The sequence below is a fragment of the Ricinus communis genome, chromosome 10, assembly GCF_019578655.1.
Source record: "Ricinus communis isolate WT05 ecotype wild-type chromosome 10, ASM1957865v1, whole genome shotgun sequence".
Classification (NCBI taxonomy): domain Eukaryota; kingdom Viridiplantae; phylum Streptophyta; class Magnoliopsida; order Malpighiales; family Euphorbiaceae; genus Ricinus; species Ricinus communis.
Window position 1 is genome coordinate 19,428,672 of NC_063265.1, and position 21,237 is coordinate 19,449,908.

General features: G+C 32.6%; 3 protein-coding genes across 3 annotated transcripts; 2 read left to right on the plus strand and 1 right to left on the minus strand.

The window, feature by feature from the left end:
- The first annotated feature begins 1,044 nt into the window (after window positions 1-1,044).
- Window positions 1,045-3,040, plus strand: LOC8260631 (remorin 4.1). The gene is made up of 2 exons (XM_002529577.4): window positions 1,045-1,902; window positions 2,503-3,040. Exons 1-2 carry the CDS (start codon window positions 1,246-1,248, stop codon window positions 2,698-2,700), a joined length of 855 nt encoding a protein of 284 aa, XP_002529623.2. The 5' UTR covers window positions 1,045-1,245; the 3' UTR covers window positions 2,701-3,040.
- Window positions 3,041-4,383: 1,343 nt separating this feature from the next.
- Window positions 4,384-9,067, minus strand: LOC8260630 (pentatricopeptide repeat-containing protein At5g27110). The gene is made up of 2 exons (XM_002529576.4): window positions 5,769-9,067; window positions 4,384-5,049 (listed from the first exon to the last, which is right to left on the minus strand). Exon 1 carries the CDS (start codon window positions 8,225-8,227, stop codon window positions 5,969-5,971), a length of 2,259 nt encoding a protein of 752 aa, XP_002529622.2. The 5' UTR covers window positions 8,228-9,067; the 3' UTR covers window positions 4,384-5,049; window positions 5,769-5,968.
- A 136-nt stretch (window positions 9,068-9,203) lies between these two features.
- On the plus strand, window positions 9,204-17,906 carry LOC8260629 (putative elongation factor TypA-like SVR3, chloroplastic). The gene is made up of 14 exons (XM_015725652.3): window positions 9,204-9,563; window positions 9,857-9,966; window positions 10,307-10,510; window positions 10,613-10,789; window positions 11,185-11,337; window positions 12,259-12,348; window positions 12,624-12,758; window positions 13,046-13,162; window positions 13,586-13,737; window positions 13,811-13,895; window positions 14,551-14,645; window positions 15,386-15,551; window positions 16,420-16,615; window positions 17,237-17,906. Exons 1-14 carry the CDS (start codon window positions 9,344-9,346, stop codon window positions 17,368-17,370), a joined length of 2,034 nt encoding a protein of 677 aa, XP_015581138.2. The 5' UTR covers window positions 9,204-9,343; the 3' UTR covers window positions 17,371-17,906.
- The last annotated feature ends 3,331 nt before the right edge of the window (window positions 17,907-21,237 follow it).

Below are 21,237 nucleotides of genomic sequence, written 5' to 3' on the forward strand. Positions count from 1 at the left end.
GAAATAGCATATTAATAATAAATTAATTTCCTAATTAGATCATGATTAGTTTTGTAATTAGATAATTATTCTAAAAATAGCATATTAATTATATTTAATATTATATTAACTAATAAATTAGTATTCTAACTAGATAATGCTTCTAATTCTAGAAATAGTATTTTAAATATTATGTTTATTAATAAATTAATTTTTAATTATGTAATAATTTTTAATTTTAGAAAATAGTGTTATCAATTATATTGATATTATTAATTTATATAATATTAGAATTAATTAATAAATATTTTTAGAATAATTTTATATCAATACGTCAATAAAATCATATATTATTAAAAAGTTAAGAAGAAAAATTAAAAATATCTAATTTATTATTATTTTTAAAATATGATGAATAAATATTAAATATCATAAATTTTATATATAAATTTAGTTTTAAAATCATATAATAATAGTGGTCGTGCAACGCATAGATAAACGACTAGTTAATATTTAATTTGTTCGTTTTCCTTTTTGCAGTTAGCTTGAATCACTTGTAATGAGATTTTAAATGATATTGATTTCAACGTTAGATAAAAATAAAATATTATATAAAAGTCAATCAATAATATATATGCTGATTAAATAAAATTAGAGTTTTTATAAAGAAAAATGTGTACAAATATGTGGTCCTAGGATCCAAAATGTATTCATAGATCGTAAATTACAAAATGATAAAATAGAGTGCAAATTTACTTACAAAACAACATAACCCTAGATTTGGCTGATTTGCATTTAAGAACCATAGTCTTTTTACCCTCAACCTCAGAAAAATGATAAGATTCAACATTAATGGCAGCATAAAATAAAATTCAAAAACTATGGGGACCAAAACAAATTACACTTTGAAAAGTCCTTAAAATTCTTTTTTTTTTTCAAATAAAAGAAGAAAAGAAAGAAAAAGAGATGGGAAAATAAAGTTCCCACCCTATAGGGTTAACTTATGTAGTCTCTCTCAAAACTCAAGTTTTGGACTCCAAGCTTCCCAAGAAGTTTCCTTGCTTGGTTCATCATCTTTGCTTAATTAATATCACTCAAAAACAAAACCACAAACTTTAATCCAATCTTTAATATTTTTCTTTTCTTTTCTTATCTTTCTTTTATTTCACTAATTATCCCACTACTACTCCTCTTCATCACTATCTTTCTCTACCTTTAAACTAAAAACTATACACAACTAAAACACAACCCTTTCTCTCTGACTCTATGTTAAGTGCTCAAAGACCCACCACCACAAGCACCACCAATAATGAAGAAACCAGTCATGATCAGGACCATGATACTGAACTTATCCGTGATATCCACGCCCTAACCCCACCGCAGCCTCCGCCTAGAGGGCGTTGGGAAACAGGCAGCACCCATAATCAATCATACTCTATGTCCATGAGTAGTGAAGGAGCTTCAAGTGAAAATTTCACAACCATGAGTAGAGAGTTCAGTGCTTTGGTTCTTGCTGGTTCTGCTATAGGAAGTATTAATAACAACAATAACAACAGCAGCAACAATAGCAGCTCTGATCACCATAATAATAATGATGACATTAATGGAAGCAGCTTGTTGGCTAGGATTGGGGAAGACGATGATGATGATGTGCCTGAAGAGACTAATCCTTTGGCTATTGTACCTGATAACAATCCATTAGACCCGAGTCCAAGCTCAAGGAGGGTTGTTGCATTGGGTGGTGGTGGTGGTGAGGTGTCAGTGCACAGAGTGAAGAAAGAGGAGGTGGAGACAAAGATATCTGCATGGCAAAACGCTAAGATTGCAAAGACTAATAATAGGTTTAAGAGAGAAGATGCTATAATTAACGGGTGGGAAAGTGAACAAATCCAAAAGGCTAGTTCTTGGATGAAGAAAGTTGAGGTACGTTTACAAGAAAGTGATTGTTTTTGTGATCTTCTGCATGGTAGTTAATTTTTTATCTATTTTTTCTTGATAATTAAAGGGTTATTAATTATCCATCATAATTCTTTTGAAATTCTTGAACTATATTGGCTAAACACAGTCTTGATGATGTTGTTGAATTGCCATTTTCTTCCTTTTAAACTTCACCAGGATCTTCTTGATTACTACTTGTGTAGTTGGTATTTACCAAAGTTAATAAGGACCACTAGTTGATGGGTCAAATGGGCAAGTGGGTATATTATGGATTAGAAATTAGCTAGTTTTGAACTAATGAAGATTCAAACTTTTTCTATATATGTAATTATTGCTCCCATTAAAGCACAATAACTAACTTCTCCACAAGAAATGTAATTTTAAGGCTTCAAGCACTTTAGGGTATACATGTATAAGCATGTGTTAATTACCTTTACATGTATTCTAATCAAGTGACATATTTGGCTTATATTTGAAGCATGTTCATTTTACTATTTGGGTTTTTTTTCTTTTACTAGTTAATTAATAAATCAGGTAGAATTTTGTCTCTGTTATTGCACTGACATCTTGGCTTGATTTGTGTAGAGGAAGCTAGAGGAGAAAAGGGCAAAAGCACTAGAGAAGATGCAGAATGAAGTGGCAAAAGCACATAGAAAAGCAGAGGAAAGAAGAGCATCAGCTGAGGCTAAAAGAGGAACAAAAGTGGCCAGAGTTCTTGAAATTGCAAACTTGATGAGAGCTGTTGGTAGACCTCCTGCCAAAAGGTCTTTCTTTAAGCCTTAGGGTACCTTATACTTGATAATCATATAAACATGTTTACTGAAGAACCATAGGGAAAGAAAATAGTAATGGGACAAAATAATTGCCCCAAACTATATATATATATATATATTAGGGACCCTGCATCTTTTGAACTATAGGGTACACCTACATGAAATGGGGCAGTGAGGAGTTGCACTCAATGACAATAACTATAGTGAGTGTTAATCTGAGTGTTTTGAACTTTCAAGTGTGTTTTTGGTAAGTGCTTGTTGGTGAAAGTGGTGGAACAACCATTTTATTTTGTACAGTTATACTGCTTGTTATTGATCGGAAATTGGAGCTTAATGCCCATACTTGTTCATATTAGCAGTCACTGAATTTTCTCTTTAATTTTGTTTTAATTATAAATTTTAATTTATTTTATTTCAATCATTCAATTTCCATTTTGATTATAATTTAATCACTTAGCCAAAAAAGAATTAAACGATATATTTCTCTTTCTTAATTGTTTTTTTTCTCATTAGCTATTTTTGTTACACGTCAATTTTTTATTTATAAAGTGATTAAATTGAAATATAATTAAAGTTGAATGATTAATATAAAAAAAATAAAATTTTATAATCAAAACGAAACTAAATGCAAAATTAAGTGCTCCTATATTTCTGTTAAGTCAGAAGTAAAAGTGATTTAATAGATACCATATCAACATTAACTTTCAAAAATATCCTTAGAAGTAAAAAATTTAAATAATTTTTATACTACAAGATTAGCTTATTACACTAATTAGTCCTTATATCTTCTATATTATATTTAAATTTAATCTTATTCCAATTTAATTAAGAATGTAATTTAAATCAAATTTAATGCTTAAAGATTCAAGTATCAACTAACTTGATTTTCAACACAAAACTAATTCAATATCTACTAAAATTAATTAATTAAATACTATTTTGCTTGTTTTATTTTTATTTTTTAGCAAAATCCAATTATAATAAACAAATTTTTGACTTATGATAATTATTTTAATTATACTAAAACTTGTAATCCTACTAAAACTATTTATCTTAATAAAATAAAGTACTAACTATTGTTTTTTGGACTAATTTAACTAGCAACAAAAATCAGAAGGGATACTAATATAAGGGACTCAAATTACACAGAATCTTGTTACTATAATACCTCAGACGTCAAGAGGCAAATAGTAAAAACATATAAAGAGTAAACTTACCTTTTCACATGGCATTTGAGGAATGTTTCTAACTTTTAAAGGAGTAATAATTAATAGGATCAAATCATGAAAAGGTTTTATAGTAATATCAAAGATATACAATGCGACTCATATATTTGACCAAATTTCGGAAAATAGATGATGTATAATTTTTTTATTTAATTATAAACGGAAAAAAAAAATTGAATTTAAAGTCGTACTCAAATTAAGATATAAATACAAGACATGCTAAATCATATTATCTCTATTGAATGATTTAAAACTTGATGGTGGAGATTTCTACAATTTTACTTGTTTTTTAGTTTAATATGAGAGGATTATTCTGGATATTACGGTACCATTTCAACCAAATATCTTTCTTTTTTCGTTTAAGATGAGCATGTAATAAAAAATAATAATAAGTAGACAAACCTTTGTGAATTGGCTCATAAATTATTTTTTGAAAAAAAAGAAGGAAAAGAAAAGAAATTCCAACAGAGAGAAATGAAGATCCAGTATCAAATGAAAACTAGGTAGCTTCACAAATCTGATATATATTTTCTTTTTCACCAGAAAATCCCATTTGATAGAGTCCAACCACTAAACAAGCAAATTCCGAAAAGACACTATCCTAGCAAGCAACTCAAACAGTAACAACTGGCACCGGCGCAGTTCACCTGAGCTTCCCCTGGTGGCTCACTGAATATTCTTTCACTTGTTATTCAAAGTATTGTTCTGTAGCTCTGTTTTCAGACAATGTACTGTTAAATGAGTATTGGAGTCGGTTATAGGCATAGTTAGACTTGGACATCTGCTAAGCTTCAGTGGAACATAAATAAATCTCTGAGATCGTCCTTGGGAAAACTTTACAAGCATGAAAGCACTTCCATATGCAAATGTCACCTTCAGTAACAAAATTACAAAGACCAATAAAGTTATAAACAGTGAAACACATGTTACCAGTATTTAACACAACCGTGATTTGTGACCTCATTGTCTCCTGATATGGAAGAAAAAGGTCGGATCGGGATTTTCTTTAATTGACATTTACCAATTTGAATTCTCGGTACCTGCTCACTATCTCCCAGTGACTAATAATGCACATAAGTAAGACAGTATTGGGCAGTGTAGCTCCTTAATTTATGCTATCTTCAATAGAAATCCTGCATTGTTGGATACATTATAAAGTTAGAAAAGCAAAGATATTGTTATCATGGCAGCAATGTAGACCAAAGAAGAATCCAACCATATTATTTTATGAAGGCAAGGTATTAAAAACAATTTGAAAAGCTAATGGTGTCATTTTATATAATAAAGACCACTATGATTATTATAGATTAACTAGTAGCCCTTGATAAGTTCTCTTGTATCTCTCTGATCCACCTAAACACGGATGGAGACTCGCTGAATCCTTCCCACATAGACAGATACCAACGGTAATGATATTATTTTGGTAGCAAACAGGGCATGACTCTTGTGTTTCCCATAAAAACTAATATTTCTGTTTTGTTCGAAACATTTCAAGGTACGAATTGTTCTCACATGCCTTGCAAAGTATAGTTTATCTAAGTGTCATTTATTCATAATTGAGGCCAAAATGCATGTCTCAACCAATGATGGTTCAAGCTGTACCCTAGTCATTCTTATAGTTAAAATATGCATTTGACATATTCATACACTGATATAAACTATCATTTCTGTATAAGCAGAACTGTGTGTTTAGTTGTAATGCTAAGTACTATATGTGAGACGCATTTGTTTTTCTTCTTCAACTCTTGCAAAATATCAAGTAGTTATGCTTTCTAAAGCATTAAAATTGGCAGGAAATAAAAGTTAGCATAAGCTGGGAGCCTTTCTGCATTAGAAAAATGGCGCTACTTACATTGAGAAAATTCCTTCATTTGTCGTTGTCTATAACTTGAGCAGTTGCCCACAAGTCATCACTGCATTTTTTCAGGGTCCTTGAAGAGCAAATGCCAAACCAAACAGCTGCTTGCCTATGAAATGCAAGAACTTTGCAGCACAGATATATCTCTCTTGTAAATATACAAGTTCCTGAATTAGATGAAGATCAGCTCTATTTCAGCTCCATTTCATCTCATCTGTTAATAGCTCCAATCTCGTATAAATTTCTCTACTTTCTGGATGATCCTTATCACTTGCCACAAAATGGTGCACCTTATTATCTATCTCAATCCAGCTACTGCCTGCTTCTTTCCTAAACTTCAAGTCATTCATAACTTTTCGAACCTTTGCTGCCTCATCTGACATTTTTTCACTTGCGTACATATTTGAAACAAGTATGTAAGATCCAGCCTCAACAGGTGACAAATCAAGCAAATGTTTTGAAGCCAACTTGCCAAAATTTAAATTGCCATGTAACTTACACACGTTAACCAAAGTTCTCCAAAGCAGGGTTGACTTTGGAAAAGGGCTCCTCTTAATTATATCCATTGCCTCAGACAAGTAGCCAGCGCGACCCAAAAGATCAGCCATACAAGCATAGTGCTCTAGTAATGGCTTAATACCATATTTTGGTTCCATTAAATTGAATAAGCATATTCCATCTTTCCATAGACCAGAATAAGTGCATGCTTGCAGAATAGCTAATATTGTGAACTCATCTGGATCAAATCCTTTTCTCTTCATTTCTTCAAATAGAAACAGGGACTTTTGGGCTTGACCATGAAGAGCATAAGCAGATATCAAGGCATTCCAAGATATAGAATCACGACAATTCATAATGTTGAACATTTGATGAGCATCTTCAATGCTTCCACATTTAGCATACATACTAATCACAGAATTAGCTACAGAGATATTAGTATCAAATCCTGTCTTAACAGTGTAAGCATGAAAACTTCTCCCTTTTTCTAATGAAGCTTGATTAGCCAATAAACTAAGGAGTCTTGAAAAGGTCACCATATCTGGTTTAACACCGGCTAATCTCAGCTGATTAAACAAAATCATGGGATCCTCTTCATCTCCACTGCTTTCTAAAAATCCTGCCAGAATGGCATTGAAAGAAGCAATACCCTTATTTGAAAGATGATCAAAAACTATTCTTGCAGACTGCAGCTTCTCACATTTGGCATATAAATCTACTAAAGCAGTAGCGACATTAACATCACATGCACAACCAAGCTTCATCACAAATCCATGGATTTGAAGTCCCAGTTCCAAATTGTTGCAGTCTGAGCAGCAATCAAGAATGGCAGTTAACAAAGTAGAGTCAAAGTTGATACCGAGCTCGTCATGCAATCCCAAGAATGCATCAACAGCTTTTTTGCCATAGCCACTTCTACTGTAGCCTGATATAAGTGCAGTCCATGAAATCAAATTCTTCTCGCTCATTGAAGAAAACATTCTCTCAGCCTCCTTAGGCATTCCACTGTTCCCATACATAGTAATAATTGCATTTCCAACTGAAGTTTCGCTCAGAAAACCATACTTAAAAGCAAGCCCCTGTAATTGCTTACCTTCCTCTACACCTAAATCTCCATTGCATGTGCTGATTATGTTAGTGAATGTATAATCAGTTGGCTCAAAACCATCATTTAGCAGGTTTTTGAAAACCTCAATAGCCTTCCCTCCATTTCCAGCCCTCCCATATTCCAAAATCATGAAATTTAAACACCTAATATCTTTAAAACCCATGCTATCAAACACTTTCTCGGCAACATCGAAGAATCCACTTTTTGTATACATAGCGATCAAAGAAGTACCGACAAAAACATTTTCATCAAACCCAGATTTTATAACAAAACAATGAATCTGCTCCCCCAATATTCGATCATCCGGCGAGCTACATGCTTGTAAAATCACAGTGCAAGTATGCTCATTGAAGTTCTCTCCAAATTTATGCATATCACCCGCAAAACTAAACGCAGATTGAAAATCATTATCCTCTAAGTACCCCTTTATGAGTGAAGTCCAAGTAATAGTGTTTCTAGTACGCATTCGATCGAACACCTTCTGTGCCAAATCTAATCTATTGAATTTTACATAAAGATTAAGAACATTATTGCCTTTAAATGTATCATCTTGAGAACCTGCCTTCACCAAATAGGAATGAACTGCTTGACCCAGCAAGAAATCTCTGGAGCCAATTGAGATTTTTATGAGCTCAGGCCAGTCATTGAAGAGAAGGGTGTCTTCGTTTGATATGGTAGAGTAACGGGTTACATTTGGTTTTGGGTTTTGTAGATTGTTGTTGTTATGTACCGGTTTAGAAGAGGAGCAAGTGAAGATGGAATTGGGTGTTTTTATTTCCAACTGAGGAAATGAAAATTGAGGTTTCGAAATACAAGGAAGCAATGTGGCGGGAAAAAAGGTAGTCATTATTGCTTACGATATCTTAACTCAAGAAACTTGCTTATGATATCTTAACTCAAGAACATTTTATTTTCTATACTACCAAACACAGAAAATCACTATATCCAATAGAAAGGCCAGCCCCGTCTTTGCCAGATTTGTACAAAGAACTAATGCTAGAACCTAGAGGTGACCCCAGGCTGGTCTTTTTCCGGTTCGATTAGGAACCGGCATTTTTTCATTTTCTGATGTTGTGGTTACAGGGAGCAGCAAAATATGGGAATTTTGATTAGAAGGAGCAGTATCTAAATTGTTTCTCCTTGCCAGTCTTGAATTTAATTTTCAGACCTTTTAATTGTAGATTCCAGACAGATTGTAAACTATAGAACCATTAATTAGTTCAAGTTTCAATTTTGACAGAACAGCTCGATTCGGCTCACATATTGATTTGGTTGTGGGTCAAACCTTTCTATTCATGTGAGCTTCTTAAAAAGATCAATCTATTATTCCTAGAGTAATTTTTAATATTCGTTGTATGATGAACCTTCTATTCGGTACTTTCGAATCATTAAGGCCAACTATTATCTATGTTTAATGGGTGGGTCTTGCAGTCAAGACCTTTTCTATCTTTATACTTCGTCAGGCTTGAGGAAACCTTTGCACACCTTCATTACTGTTTTTTTCTTGAGAGTCGTACGGATCACAGAAACTATCTATCTAAGACCGTCCCTTGCTCCATAGGCAGTGACACAAGGTTAGAATTCTAGTTCTGTGCTCTCTCTGTCACTAGAATGGACAAAAGTGTCTCCAGTGTTCAATTCCTCCATATATGCAAAATGGAGATCGACTGGCGGAGGTTAAAGCTCCAAACCTGGGCTATGGTGATAAATGGTCCCAACTATATGGACCCATTTTGTTATATCGTGGCAAAAGTTAGGCCTATCACTAAAATGAAAAGTGCATCCATTTCTTAGTACGAGTCTATAACTATTAGCCTCTCAATTTATTAATCGTTAGTTGGTTTCAACAACTACCTTATTTGCCAAATCCATTTCTCTTCCTCTCTCTCTCTCTCTCTCTCTCTCTCCGCCTCCTTTGCAGTGTGACTGAGAGTTTTGGAGGCAGCGAGAGAAGAAATAGCAAATGGAGATGGCTACCACTACATTCAATAACTCTTCTTTCTCTATGATAAACCCTACCCATATTATTAAAAAGACACCTTCTTCTACTCTACTCACTAAGCAACTCTTTGGTCTCAGCTTGTCTTCTTATCCAAAAGCATCGCTCAGGTGTCGTTCAAAGAGCCCATTCCACAGTTCAATCAAATGTTCAGTTTCTCAAGCTACTGAAAGAGCTACTTCTGGTAATTCACTTCCCTTTCAAGTTCTTTTTTCTTCAACACGGTATTTGGGAAGTCTAAAGTTGCAAGAATTCAATTCAATTGGATTATTTTTAGTCAATTTTGAGAAGCTCATAATTACTATATTTCAGTTCTCTCAATTTTACTATAGCAAAGCATCTTGAAAGATACGTAATTTATATCAAAGAAGTGATAGCATATCAAAGTTATTGTCTTTGTATGGTTAATAATTAAGATTATCTATCATAATGGTCTATTGAAATTTAAGTGACTCAAATTTTTTGGTCCTGCCTCAGAGAAAAAGACCCAATTGATGAGAAGAGGAGATATAAGGAATATAGCAATAGTTGCTCATGTTGATCATGGAAAGACAACTTTGGTTGATGCCATGTTGAAGCAATCAAAGGTAACACTTCAGATATTCATGTCTAATTGATTTTCCGTTGTGTAAATGAATCTTGCTATTTGCTTGAAAGGTTTTAGTCCAATCTGTACCACCAAGAAACCAGACCAAATTGGCTCTGCTCCTTTTGATTCAGTTGAACATCTTTTTCATGTTTGTGTCAGAATAACCATTCAAAGCATTAGCATAATGGTTCTTTATTAATATATAATATCCTAACTATTTTTTATCAATTCTAATTACAATTCTTATAAGGCCAGTTCTAACTTTGCTCACTCATAATTATTCTTGTGTGGGGAAACAATGAACAGAAAAAGTATTCATGTATAGCATTTCTCTGCAGGTTTTCCGAGATAACCAATTCGTACAGGAAAGGATAATGGACTCAAATGATCTAGAGCGTGAAAGAGGGATTACAATTCTCAGCAAAAATACATCTATCACTTACAAGGATACCAAGATTAATATAATAGATACTCCAGGGCACTCTGACTTTGGAGGTGAAGTGGAGCGCATCCTCAATATGGTGGAAGGGGTTCTTCTAGTGGTATGCCTTTTGCACCTTCTGTTATATGGAAGATCATGCATGTAAACCTCGCAGTTGTATGTGTTCATACTCGTATTGATAATAAAGTTTATGAATTTGTAGGTAGATTCTGTTGAAGGACCAATGCCACAAACAAGGTTTGTTTTGAAGAAGGCTTTGGAGTTTGGTCATGCTGTTGTTGTTGTTGTCAATAAGATAGATAGACCTTCTGCTCGTCCAGATTATGTCATCAATTCCACCTTTGAACTATTTATTGAACTAAATGCAACAGATGAGCAGGTACTTCATTAATGTATTGCAAGAATTTGCAAGTGCACAGTTCACATTGGGATTAAGTTGAAAATCTCTATGTTAATCTAATTCGGACTCATTTGTTGTTTACATCAGATGGTTATTAGATTATTCTAACCAGGGAAAGGGTATAAACTTGAAAACAATTAGGTAGTTCTTATGAAGAATGATGCTAAACAGTAAAATACACTAAATTCCACACTAAACATAAATGTACTTAACCCCAACAGAAATTTCTGTGGAACAGTTAAGAAACCACATGCAGTACAGATTCTCTCCATGATTTCTATTGTCTTTCAAGCCTGACAGTAATAGACACTTCAATATAATCAAATGAATGGCATCTCGATTTGATCTTATGATATCTTACTTTCTTCTTGCAGTGTGATTTCCAAGCAATATATGCAAGTGGTGTACAAGGAAAAGCAGGATTGTCTGCTGATGATTTGGCTGATGATCTTGGGCCACTCTTTGAGTCCATAATCAGATGCATACCTGGACCACACATTGAAAAAGATGGTGCACTGCAAATGCTTGTTAGTGGTTGTCCCTTGTATTGCTATTTCTAATCTGATCTTTTGCATCAATGAATTTGAATTTTTTCAACTTGAATGTGCCACTATGGCTTAAACTAGCACAAGAAGTCGCTGTAAAATCCTTGGATTTTGTTGTGCTGAACATTGTAATTAGACTAGTCAATTAAGTTTCATGTGAAAAGACCATCACACAATAGAGCAGGTCTTTCTATGGGCATGCTAAGACATGACAGAATGTTCATGGAGAAGGATTATCCTTATTGAATAGGACCAGAAATGATATATCTATAGATAGAAAGAGTGAATGCCATGGTTCTTAGCTTACCTTCTTTTCATATGAATAGTCTTCATTGGATTATCTTCAAAAGAAATTACAGGCTGATAGGATATAGAAAACTAATTTAAGAACGAGCATGCTGACATGAGCCTTCCATAGCTAGGAGGTATTAGGTTTCTATAGGTGATATGCATCATGTAGCAATCTAAAAAAATATTCTAAAGCTATTTTAAACTGCAGTTTTCCCTTCTATTACTTGTTGGGGCTAGGGCTCTTATCTTTTTTCTCAAATAAACATGCTCCTTATAGACTGGGCATAAAGATGACTCTCAAAGTAAGTATTTGCACTGCATTTTTATGGATCATATACCATAGAGTATTGACAACAAAGTTTAGGAATATTGGCTCTGTCTCATTACCTGGATGTGACTTATTTTACCTGGAAGATGAAGAAGATGCCAAGAGTCAGGATTTTGAAGATAATTTCATCTTTTGTAACTAGGGCTGTTTGTCGTGTTTGACTCTGATATTTAGCTAATATTTAGTTTTAAATGTGATTGGTACCTTGTTTTTTATTCTCTTGCATTTGTGTAAGAGCACCTTATATCATTGATACTAATGTTGATTGGCATTCCCATATTTAGGTAACAAATATTGAGTATGATGAACATAAAGGACGAATAGCTATTGGACGCTTGCATGCTGGAGTTTTACGCAAAGGAATGGATGTGAGGGTAGGTTTTCCTGCATTCTCAAATCTGGTTTGGACTTTTTCATTTTTACTTTTATTATATATATCTACTATATATATATATTAGTTCTGCTGCGATTTGATGATTTGTACTCTGTAGTTCCTGAAACATTATTGATAATACAAACATAAACTTCATCTTTTTGAACTTCTTTTCCTTCCTGTGTTTGGTTATAATTATGACAATTTTGTGAATGATTTTGTTGGTTAAAGAATAGCAGGCAATTCCTTTTCCTTATTATGGTGTCAATTTATTAGGTGTGCACATCAGAAGATTCATGTAGATATGCAAGAGTTAGTGAGCTTTTTGTGTATGATAAGTTCAGTAGGTCTCCAGCTGAAAGTGTGGAAGCTGGTGATATTTGTGCTGTCTGTGGAATTGATGACGTTCAAGTAAGCTCTTACTCCTCCATCCTTTTTGTTGATTTGAGCAAGAATTACTTAATATTTTGCTGTGCCAAGCATAGGCTTTCAAAAGTACTCCTGTTTTTCATTGGCAATGAAATTATTAGCTTGTCTCTTAAAACAAACAAACTCTATTGCTGGAACTGAAGTTTTATGTTGCGTATTATGCTTGAGGTCACCATGTTTACTATATAATCTTAATACGATCTATTTAATGAACTTATCTTGTTTCTTCAGAATTATATTGAGGTTGAGATATAATTTTTGGTTTCCAGATTGGGGAGACAATTGCTGATAAATTATCTGGGAAGCCATTACCTTCTATCAAAGTCGAAGAACCAACTGTGAAAATGGCTTTCTCTATAAACACTTCACCATTTGTTGGCCGTGAGGTAAGACTTCAAGATCATTAGACAATAGCCTACTGATGTAAAGATCACTAATTACTATATGGGCTCTATGGGCTCTTTGGCTCTCTCTCTTTCCCCCTAAGTTTTTCCTTATATCCTTGCATAGCTTGTACAAAATTTTGATGCCTAAATGATTCAAAAGGTTTTTTTTTTTCTCGGTGTCATAATTGTTGAAATTTGATGGGCTTTGAGAGTGTTAGGAAAAACTACATTAGTGACCGTATAAGTGGGATTGGAATCCATCTTGCACAAAACTAATTGGCTTGTGTAAGGTCCAATCTTCTCCACTTATATGTTATGGGATTATATTCTCCAACAACCTTTCACTAATGTGTTCCTCTCAACTATTTCGCAAATTCTTAATTCATCAACAGTTTTCTGATGCCAATGAAACTCCTATATTAGGGAAAATATGTTACTAGCAGGAATTTACGAGATCGACTCTACCGAGAGCTCGAGCGAAATTTGGCTATGAAAGTTGAAGATGGTGAAACTGCAGATACATTTATTGTTAGTGGGCGTGGTACTTTACATATCACCATATTGATAGAGAACATGTAAGTATAACCTATTTTCTTGCTGTTTCATTTCTTCAGTAATGCATATTCATTTTACATTTCATGTTCTCAGGAGAAGAGAAGGATATGAATTCATGGTCGGACCACCCAAGGTCATTAACAAAAAAGTGGATGACAAAGTGCTGGAACCATACGAGGTGGTTTCCCAATTAAGATTCTTTTTCTTTCTGTTCAGGGGAAAGCAATGGCATATGACATGTAACTAAAATGGTTGACCCTAGTGTGGCGCTCTGATTTTCCTGTTATTACTTATTATCATGCTTTTGCATCCCCAATTTCCTTTCCTATTGCAAATTATTTTGGGAGACAGTTAAACTGATTGGGCTGAGCCTATTGAAAGGTGCTCGCCTTTCTTAAGTGATGGATTTGATCAACATTTTCATCTTTGCACGCACATACATATGCACATACACACACATTACATCGTACTATTGGATCGACATTTTCATCTTTGCACACATATACATATGTACATACACACACATTACATCGTACTTTATTTGTCATCATATCATGTTGAATTTCTTGAAACCAGATTGTCATTTGTGCATTTGTACATGGAACATACTGCACTAGGTGTGCAAATGAGATTACATAACAATTACTTGATGCTGCATTTCTTTTGCTCTTTCTTTATGTTTTGTTAATTTTACGATCTTTGAGTCCATGTATTAATAATTTTGAATAACCACCATAGCAGATAACTGTAACTACATATTATTGGTAGAATATCATGTTATTCCAGTTCCTTGATATCAGTTATTCTATTTCTGACATGGGGAATGCTTGCAGATTGCCACTGTGGAGGTACCTGAACAACATATGGGGTCTGTGGTTGAACTTCTTGGCAAAAGGCGTGGACAGATGTTTGATATGCAAGGTGTTGGGTATGTAGAATCTCCTGTCTGGTTTATTACATCTTTGATATCCAATTTTAAGCAATTGAAGTGCTAAGGGGTACTTAATGGATACAACAACAAAGAAGATAAGAGAACGAATGCTCCTGTCTGGTTTATTACATCTTTGATATCCATTTTTAAGCAAGTGAAGTGCTAAGGGGTACTTAATGGATACAACAATAAAGAAGATAAGAGAATGAATGCTGGATATTTATGCCATGATGGAGCCCATGGACATCTCGAGATGCAAAATCTATGGACCTGTAAAGCGAATATATTTTGACATGTGTGTGCATATATTTAATTACTGAGATGTAAAGGTAAACCTGCCCATGATAAGGAATTTGCAAAGAGGGAATCTGTAACACTGTTTAGCATTAAGATATCTATCCCTATCCTGCTTGTCTCAATTCATAGGAATGTACCATATTATCCGTCTCCTTAATCTTGCGAATACAATGAGAGCTCTTTTAAATCATCTGATGAAGACTACAACAAGGATTGCAAATATACTCACACTTGAGCAGTGAGCAACTCAACATATATAATGACATTTGAATGTATTTTAAGAGAAATCAGGAGTATTCTATACTTTGGCTTTTGCCTTTATATAAGTGATGTTATAGTTACATTATTGTGCCATTTTGCTCATATTGCCGCAGTTTTTGTTAGTCTGCACCTTCTGTGTGCGATATTGATGCTCTATTATGGGCTTTGTTTTTTTCTAGGTCCGAGGGAACAACACTATTGAAGTATAAGATTCCTACACGTGGCCTTCTTGGATTGAGGAACGCAATTTTAACAGCTTCTCGTGGAACAGCAATTCTTAATACAATATTTGATGGTTATGGACCTTGGGCTGGAGATATGTCTACAAGAGATCAGGGCTCACTGGTAATGGTTATCATTTTGGATCTTTATATTTGAACTCCTGCCTATAAAATGGTATCTATATGATTTCACGTGCTTCACAAGCACATAATACATATCTTTATGAAATTGCATAATCTGTCTATTGCAATTGGTGCTTATTTAGAATGAATAACTTCTAATCTTAACATCAAAGAAATTTCCTTTATTTTCTGCAATGTAATCATTGGTCTTTCCTGCTTACTTTCTTGAGTGCCTATTCTCACGAAGTCATTCTTTTGTTGTTTTATTCAACTGTAAGACAAAAGATAATTCTTTCAAATGGCTTTTTGAACCTTTTGGATCTACCTTTCACTTGTAATACTGTCGACCAAAGAGAACAGAATAAACAAAAATAATGGACATACAAAAAGCTCTTTAAATATAAATAGCAATATTCACTGCATGTCTCACCATGTATTCTCTTTTCTTGAAATTTGAGATATAAAATAAAATAAAATAAAACCTGAAAAATCATGTTTTGTGTGTCTTTGCCATAGTAATAATTTTTAAGTACTATGGGAAGGCACAGAGAAGAGTTGGCTGTAATAGCAATTCACGTTATATCAGGATTTTCATCTGTTAATAAATGTTTGACACAGGAAGATACTTTCATATATAGTAGTGATAATGAATATATAATAGTGAGGCATTGGGCTAGTATAATAGCTTTGAAATGTTATCCCTCTATTTCTTCACCAGACACAGGATAGTTTAATTTCATCTTAAAGGCTCATGCATGCATGTTTTAACATCATCCACGATGCAAATGAAGTAATTGACACTGCTAAAACAATATTTACATCTTAATCCACTACTTTATGGAAATGAATGACATAGAGACTGTTGTCAGGTTGCGTTTGAGGAAGGAACATCTACTTCTTATGCTCTTGCTAGTTCACAAGAGAGAGGGCAGATGTTTATTGGTCCTGGAGTGGATGTTTATAAAGGCCAAATAGTTGGCATCCATCAGCGACCAGGAGACTTATCACTGAATGTGTGCAAGAAAAAGGCTGCAACGAATGTTCGTTCAAATAAAGAACAAACAGGTGAATTCTACTCTTTTTGTAATTTTCATAATTTTTGTTTCTCTATCCCAAATAGAAGAATTCAATTGCCTGTATACTAATTGTTACCAAGCAGGTGTAGGGTTCTGGCTTTAGCTGTTTTTCTTTTATCACCTTGCAAATCCTGTATTACGTGTTTGCATTAGATGATAGGAATTTCAATATTTTCCTCTCCACAAGTTGGATTTTGCATCTGTTTGGCTGATCGAGTAACATCCCAGTTTGTGATAGAGAAATATGTCTTTTTTCTTTTGTATGGGTGTCATTCTGGACTAGGAGCTAATTGAACTGAATAATACATTAAGTGCTTAAGGTGCCTAATGACGAAAGAACTAATTATTTTTTATTTATGTTAATATTAGAAAAGCTTTCATGGAATACATCTGCATAGAGCAGCTCGGGTTAGGCCACAGTGCATCATGTGTCTATTATTCATTTCTCACAATTACTCCTAAAGGAAATCAGAACCATTAATTGGGTTCCATATTTCATGTGTCTGTAATGCTAAGGAGTTCTTGTGGCATTTGATAATCCAATTTGTCCTCCCTATATTTACGGCTAGAATGATTGCAATAACAGCCCATATTTTCTTTCTCAATGCAGTGGTTCTTGACACCCCCTTAGACTATAGTCTGGACGACTGCATCGAATATATTCAAGAAGACGAACTGGTGGAGGTTACTCCCTCCAGCATCAGAATGTGCAAAAACCCAAAGTTGTCCAAAAAGGGTCGATGAAGAGTCTGTAGACTTATCAAGTGGATCTGGCAGTAGCACATACTTGCATAATCTCAAAACAATAGAAGCCTCACACTTCAGCATTTAAAACTCATCTAATTCTCCCATACATCATATGCCCTTTTCTCTTCTGCCTTCCTTTCTCCCTCACTCTCTCACCTCAAAAACTTTTCAAACGTATTTGCCTCATAGCACTCGTATAGAATGAATTTGTTAGGGAATATAAGGGCATATCAAGTTTTGCTTCCTGTTAGAAGCCTGTATATAAACTATACAGCACACCCAGTTGTCCTGCTCATCAGGATTTCCGTACTGAAATTGTATTGCTAGGAAATAAGCAAGTGGAGATTCTCAAAAGTCCTGTAATGCAGATTCAGGCAATCCCTCTTTGAGAGGGGGCTTGCATATGCTATTTTGTTTTACTGAAATTTTTAGTAATGTTTTCAATTGAAGTGTTCACAGTGATCACTATGACTTCATGGAAATATGTTATGATTATGCAATTATATAAACAGGACAATTGTTTTCTCTTCTTATTCTGTTGTTGTGCTCAAGTGGATGATACATAACAATGCTATCATGTCCGAGGTAATTTTTGTCTACATAATGTGTATATACCACAACGAATAGGAGAGCAATATATATACGAATGTTTTATATTCTGAGATTGAATGATTTATACATAATTATTTAAAACTATTAAATATGTGTTAATTATTTACCGATTTAATATATAAATAGAAATCAGAATTTTTTATAAATACGTCAAGATGTTTGGGTTCAATTGATCATACATTTTTCTTTTCTTTTTTGTCATGATCTGTGCATGAATGGAGTATAAGAGTTAGCTTACCAAGAAAGCATGAAGACTGAATTAAAATGATGTTTTTTACGCTTGGGGATCTTAATTTGGACCAATTTATTCAACTTTCAACACGGGTTCAATGAGGAGAAGAGTGAGTTAGCCGTCCAACCTGCCACTCATGTCACGCTGGTTCGTTTACAAGTGCACTCAGACTTTACAGTTGGTCAACACTTTTAGTTAACGGAAGGCACACACCAGGTCCATCTTCTGCACCCACATTCATACATCCCACCAAATAATTGGGATTCACTGTATATTGATTGTGATCCATGTGTAAAACAAGAAGCTTCTGTGATCCAATTGTTCCAACGTTTTACAAGTACTATGATAAGACATTGAAATAGTCTTAAATTCTAGGAAAAAGATTTGATATTAATACATTCTGGTTTAAGGTTCCACAGTTTAAGGGTTTTGATTTGATTTATTTATTGTGCATCGAATTTAGTATCTGAAAGATATATCCAAGTACGTTTTTCTTATCAACTCATTTCTTGAATTTTTAATGTTGGGTTAAGGAGTTATTTGATATTGAGTTTGAAATTTTTTATTTTTTATTTTTTTTCAAAAATTATCTGTATAAAAAACAGGTGAATTAATACTTTTCTTGAAAAACAGATTTAAAAAAAAAAAAATAGTTCATAAATAATTAAAATAACAATATATTAAATTAAAAATTTTAAATCTATTTTTTCAACCACATTAAGTGGTCAGTTTTTGATTAATGGCAACCATATTTAAAATAAATTATTAGATCATCATAATTTTGGAATTAAAAATATTTTTTCCGCACCAGTCTTAAAAAAAAATTATGATTAAAATCATAAATTGAAAAATGAGTTTTAAATCATATAATACTAAATTATCACTGAAAGAAATGTTAAAATATTAAATTGATATAAAATAAACTGTGAATCACAAACTCCAAAATCATAATTATTAGTATTTCATCAGCACAAACAATAATGTCAAAGAGTAATCAAAATACAGATATAGATTTTTTTTTTTTTTTAAAAAGAAGGATGACTCAAATTATCTTCAAAAAATGAATATATTCAAAGTAAAGTAATGTATTTTTATTAATGATCCTTCAGTCCTAAAAATAGTATTATTATCATGTGATGGAGTCAATTGATAAGCCTGAATGACCAGTCCATCTCCTAACCATAAAAAGACTGTCACTTTCCTCTAGACCCCTATTTAAGCAAATGTTAGGTTTATCTTATTAATTACATAGACAAATTACAATTCAAGCAATTGACTTTCAGACAAGGAAAATTGGAATCTACTTAATAGGATTAGATGAGATTCATGTTATAGAAGGTTCATACATTGCCTATAATTACTTTAATGCCCTTCGAATCGTCGATATATTGTACAGTCTTCTAGAATGAAAGTAGAAAAGAAATAATAAAGAATATAAAAAGAAAAAAAAAAAAGGGACATTTTATTTTCCTTCTTCTCATGAACTCCAAGGATAAGAAGATGTTTGACCCAAATGGCTGGGGAATCTATACAAACATCTAGAAGAGCAATCATTTAGAACCTCAATTTAACTAATTCCTTAAATTTATTATTTTCCCTTATTTCTTTTTGAAAGAAAATAACAATAATAATAATTTAATGATAAATAATTTTGGGTATTATAATTAATAATACAAAGTGAATTTTATTCCAAAATGGAATAAACTCGTTCATCACTTCTTAAAAAACTCAACATCAAATATAAAATAAAAATAGAAAATTATATTTTTGAGTTTTAAGTTTTATTTTATTAAGCCGTTTAATTTTTATTCTGTTTTATTGATTATATTTTTAGTTTTAATTTTACTAAAAATTTAATAATTCTTAATAAAAATTAAAATAAAACAAATAAAATTTTATAAAAAATTCTTATCAAAAAATAAAAAAGCATACAGAATCAATAAAATAAAATAAAAATTTAAAAGCTTTGAGACTCAGTAATTGGTTTTTCCATAAAAATGTTTACCCTGAATTGTGCTTTCCTATTTGACCAAAGGCAATCCAAGAGTGCATACTTTGTGTAGGATTTGAATGGTGTTTTCACATTAGAATGTACCTAGCTTTGCTTGTTTTGGACTTGGCCCAACCAAAATAAGAAAAAACAAAAGTGATACAGAAACAATTATTTGGGGACTAACTATTCTATTTTAGAGAAGTCTTGAGGAGAAGTTTCTTAAATTTATTTCCATCTTTGATTTGGACAAAGTTTTTTTACCTTTCATTATTAAAATATGCAATCAAATTATCCATTAATTTGTGGTTCAGTGATTAGCTTTATTCATTTGGTTTCACACTACACCTTTTTTAAGGTTGAATCCACACACACTTATTGTAGGGTTGCTTCACAACCCAACTAGAATTTAAACTTTGAAGCCAAACCTTTTCTTCTTCTTCTTCTTTTTTCTAATATTTATTTGCTTATATGGATGATTTGTTCCATCATTTTACTCCGATTTAAAGGTGAATTTGCTTCCTTAACAAAAGCGGCCAATTTAGTCTAAATTCTCATAAAATTAAGAGATTGGATTCAACACATGATGCAACGCAAGTGAATGAATGACCTAATGAATAAGTAAAGTTCATTTTAGTCCTTAAATTTTATATTATATATTAAACTTAGTAAAATAATTTGTATAATAAAATTTTTATTTTAATATAATCTAATAAAAAATAATTAAATTTTTTATTTTTAATAAAAATTTAAATTAAATAATAAAAGTAAACTCATGCTAATTTAATTTTTATTAAAATTTAAAAAGTTAGTTTTTTAAAATAATTAATCTTAATTTCTAATATTTTTAGCATAATTTATTCAAATGGATAAGAAAATTAGTAATTAGTTACTATTATTTAATTTAAATTATTTAGTATCATTTTAATTGAGTTTCATACTTAATATAAAGTTTTAAGGACTAAATTGAATTTTACTTATTGATTAGGTCTTTAATTGAAATTTTACTTGTTTTACATGATGCATGGAA

Coding starts and splice junctions, on each gene's coding strand:
- LOC8260631 (XM_002529577.4), top strand. CDS start 1,246: ATGTTAAGTGCTCAAAGACCCACCACCACAAGCACCACCAATAATGAA. Junction 1,903..2,502: donor CTTGGATGAAGAAAGTTGAG/GTACGTTTACAA, acceptor TGATTTGTGTAG/AGGAAGCTAGAGGAGAAAAG.
- LOC8260630 (XM_002529576.4), bottom strand. CDS start 8,227: ATGACTACCTTTTTTCCCGCCACATTGCTTCCTTGTATTTCGAAACCT.
- LOC8260629 (XM_015725652.3), top strand. CDS start 9,344: ATGGAGATGGCTACCACTACATTCAATAACTCTTCTTTCTCTATGATA. Junction 12,349..12,623: donor GCAAAGGAATGGATGTGAGG/GTAGGTTTTCCT, acceptor TCAATTTATTAG/GTGTGCACATCAGAAGATTC. Junction 16,616..17,236: donor TTCAAATAAAGAACAAACAG/GTGAATTCTACT, acceptor TTCTCAATGCAG/TGGTTCTTGACACCCCCTTA.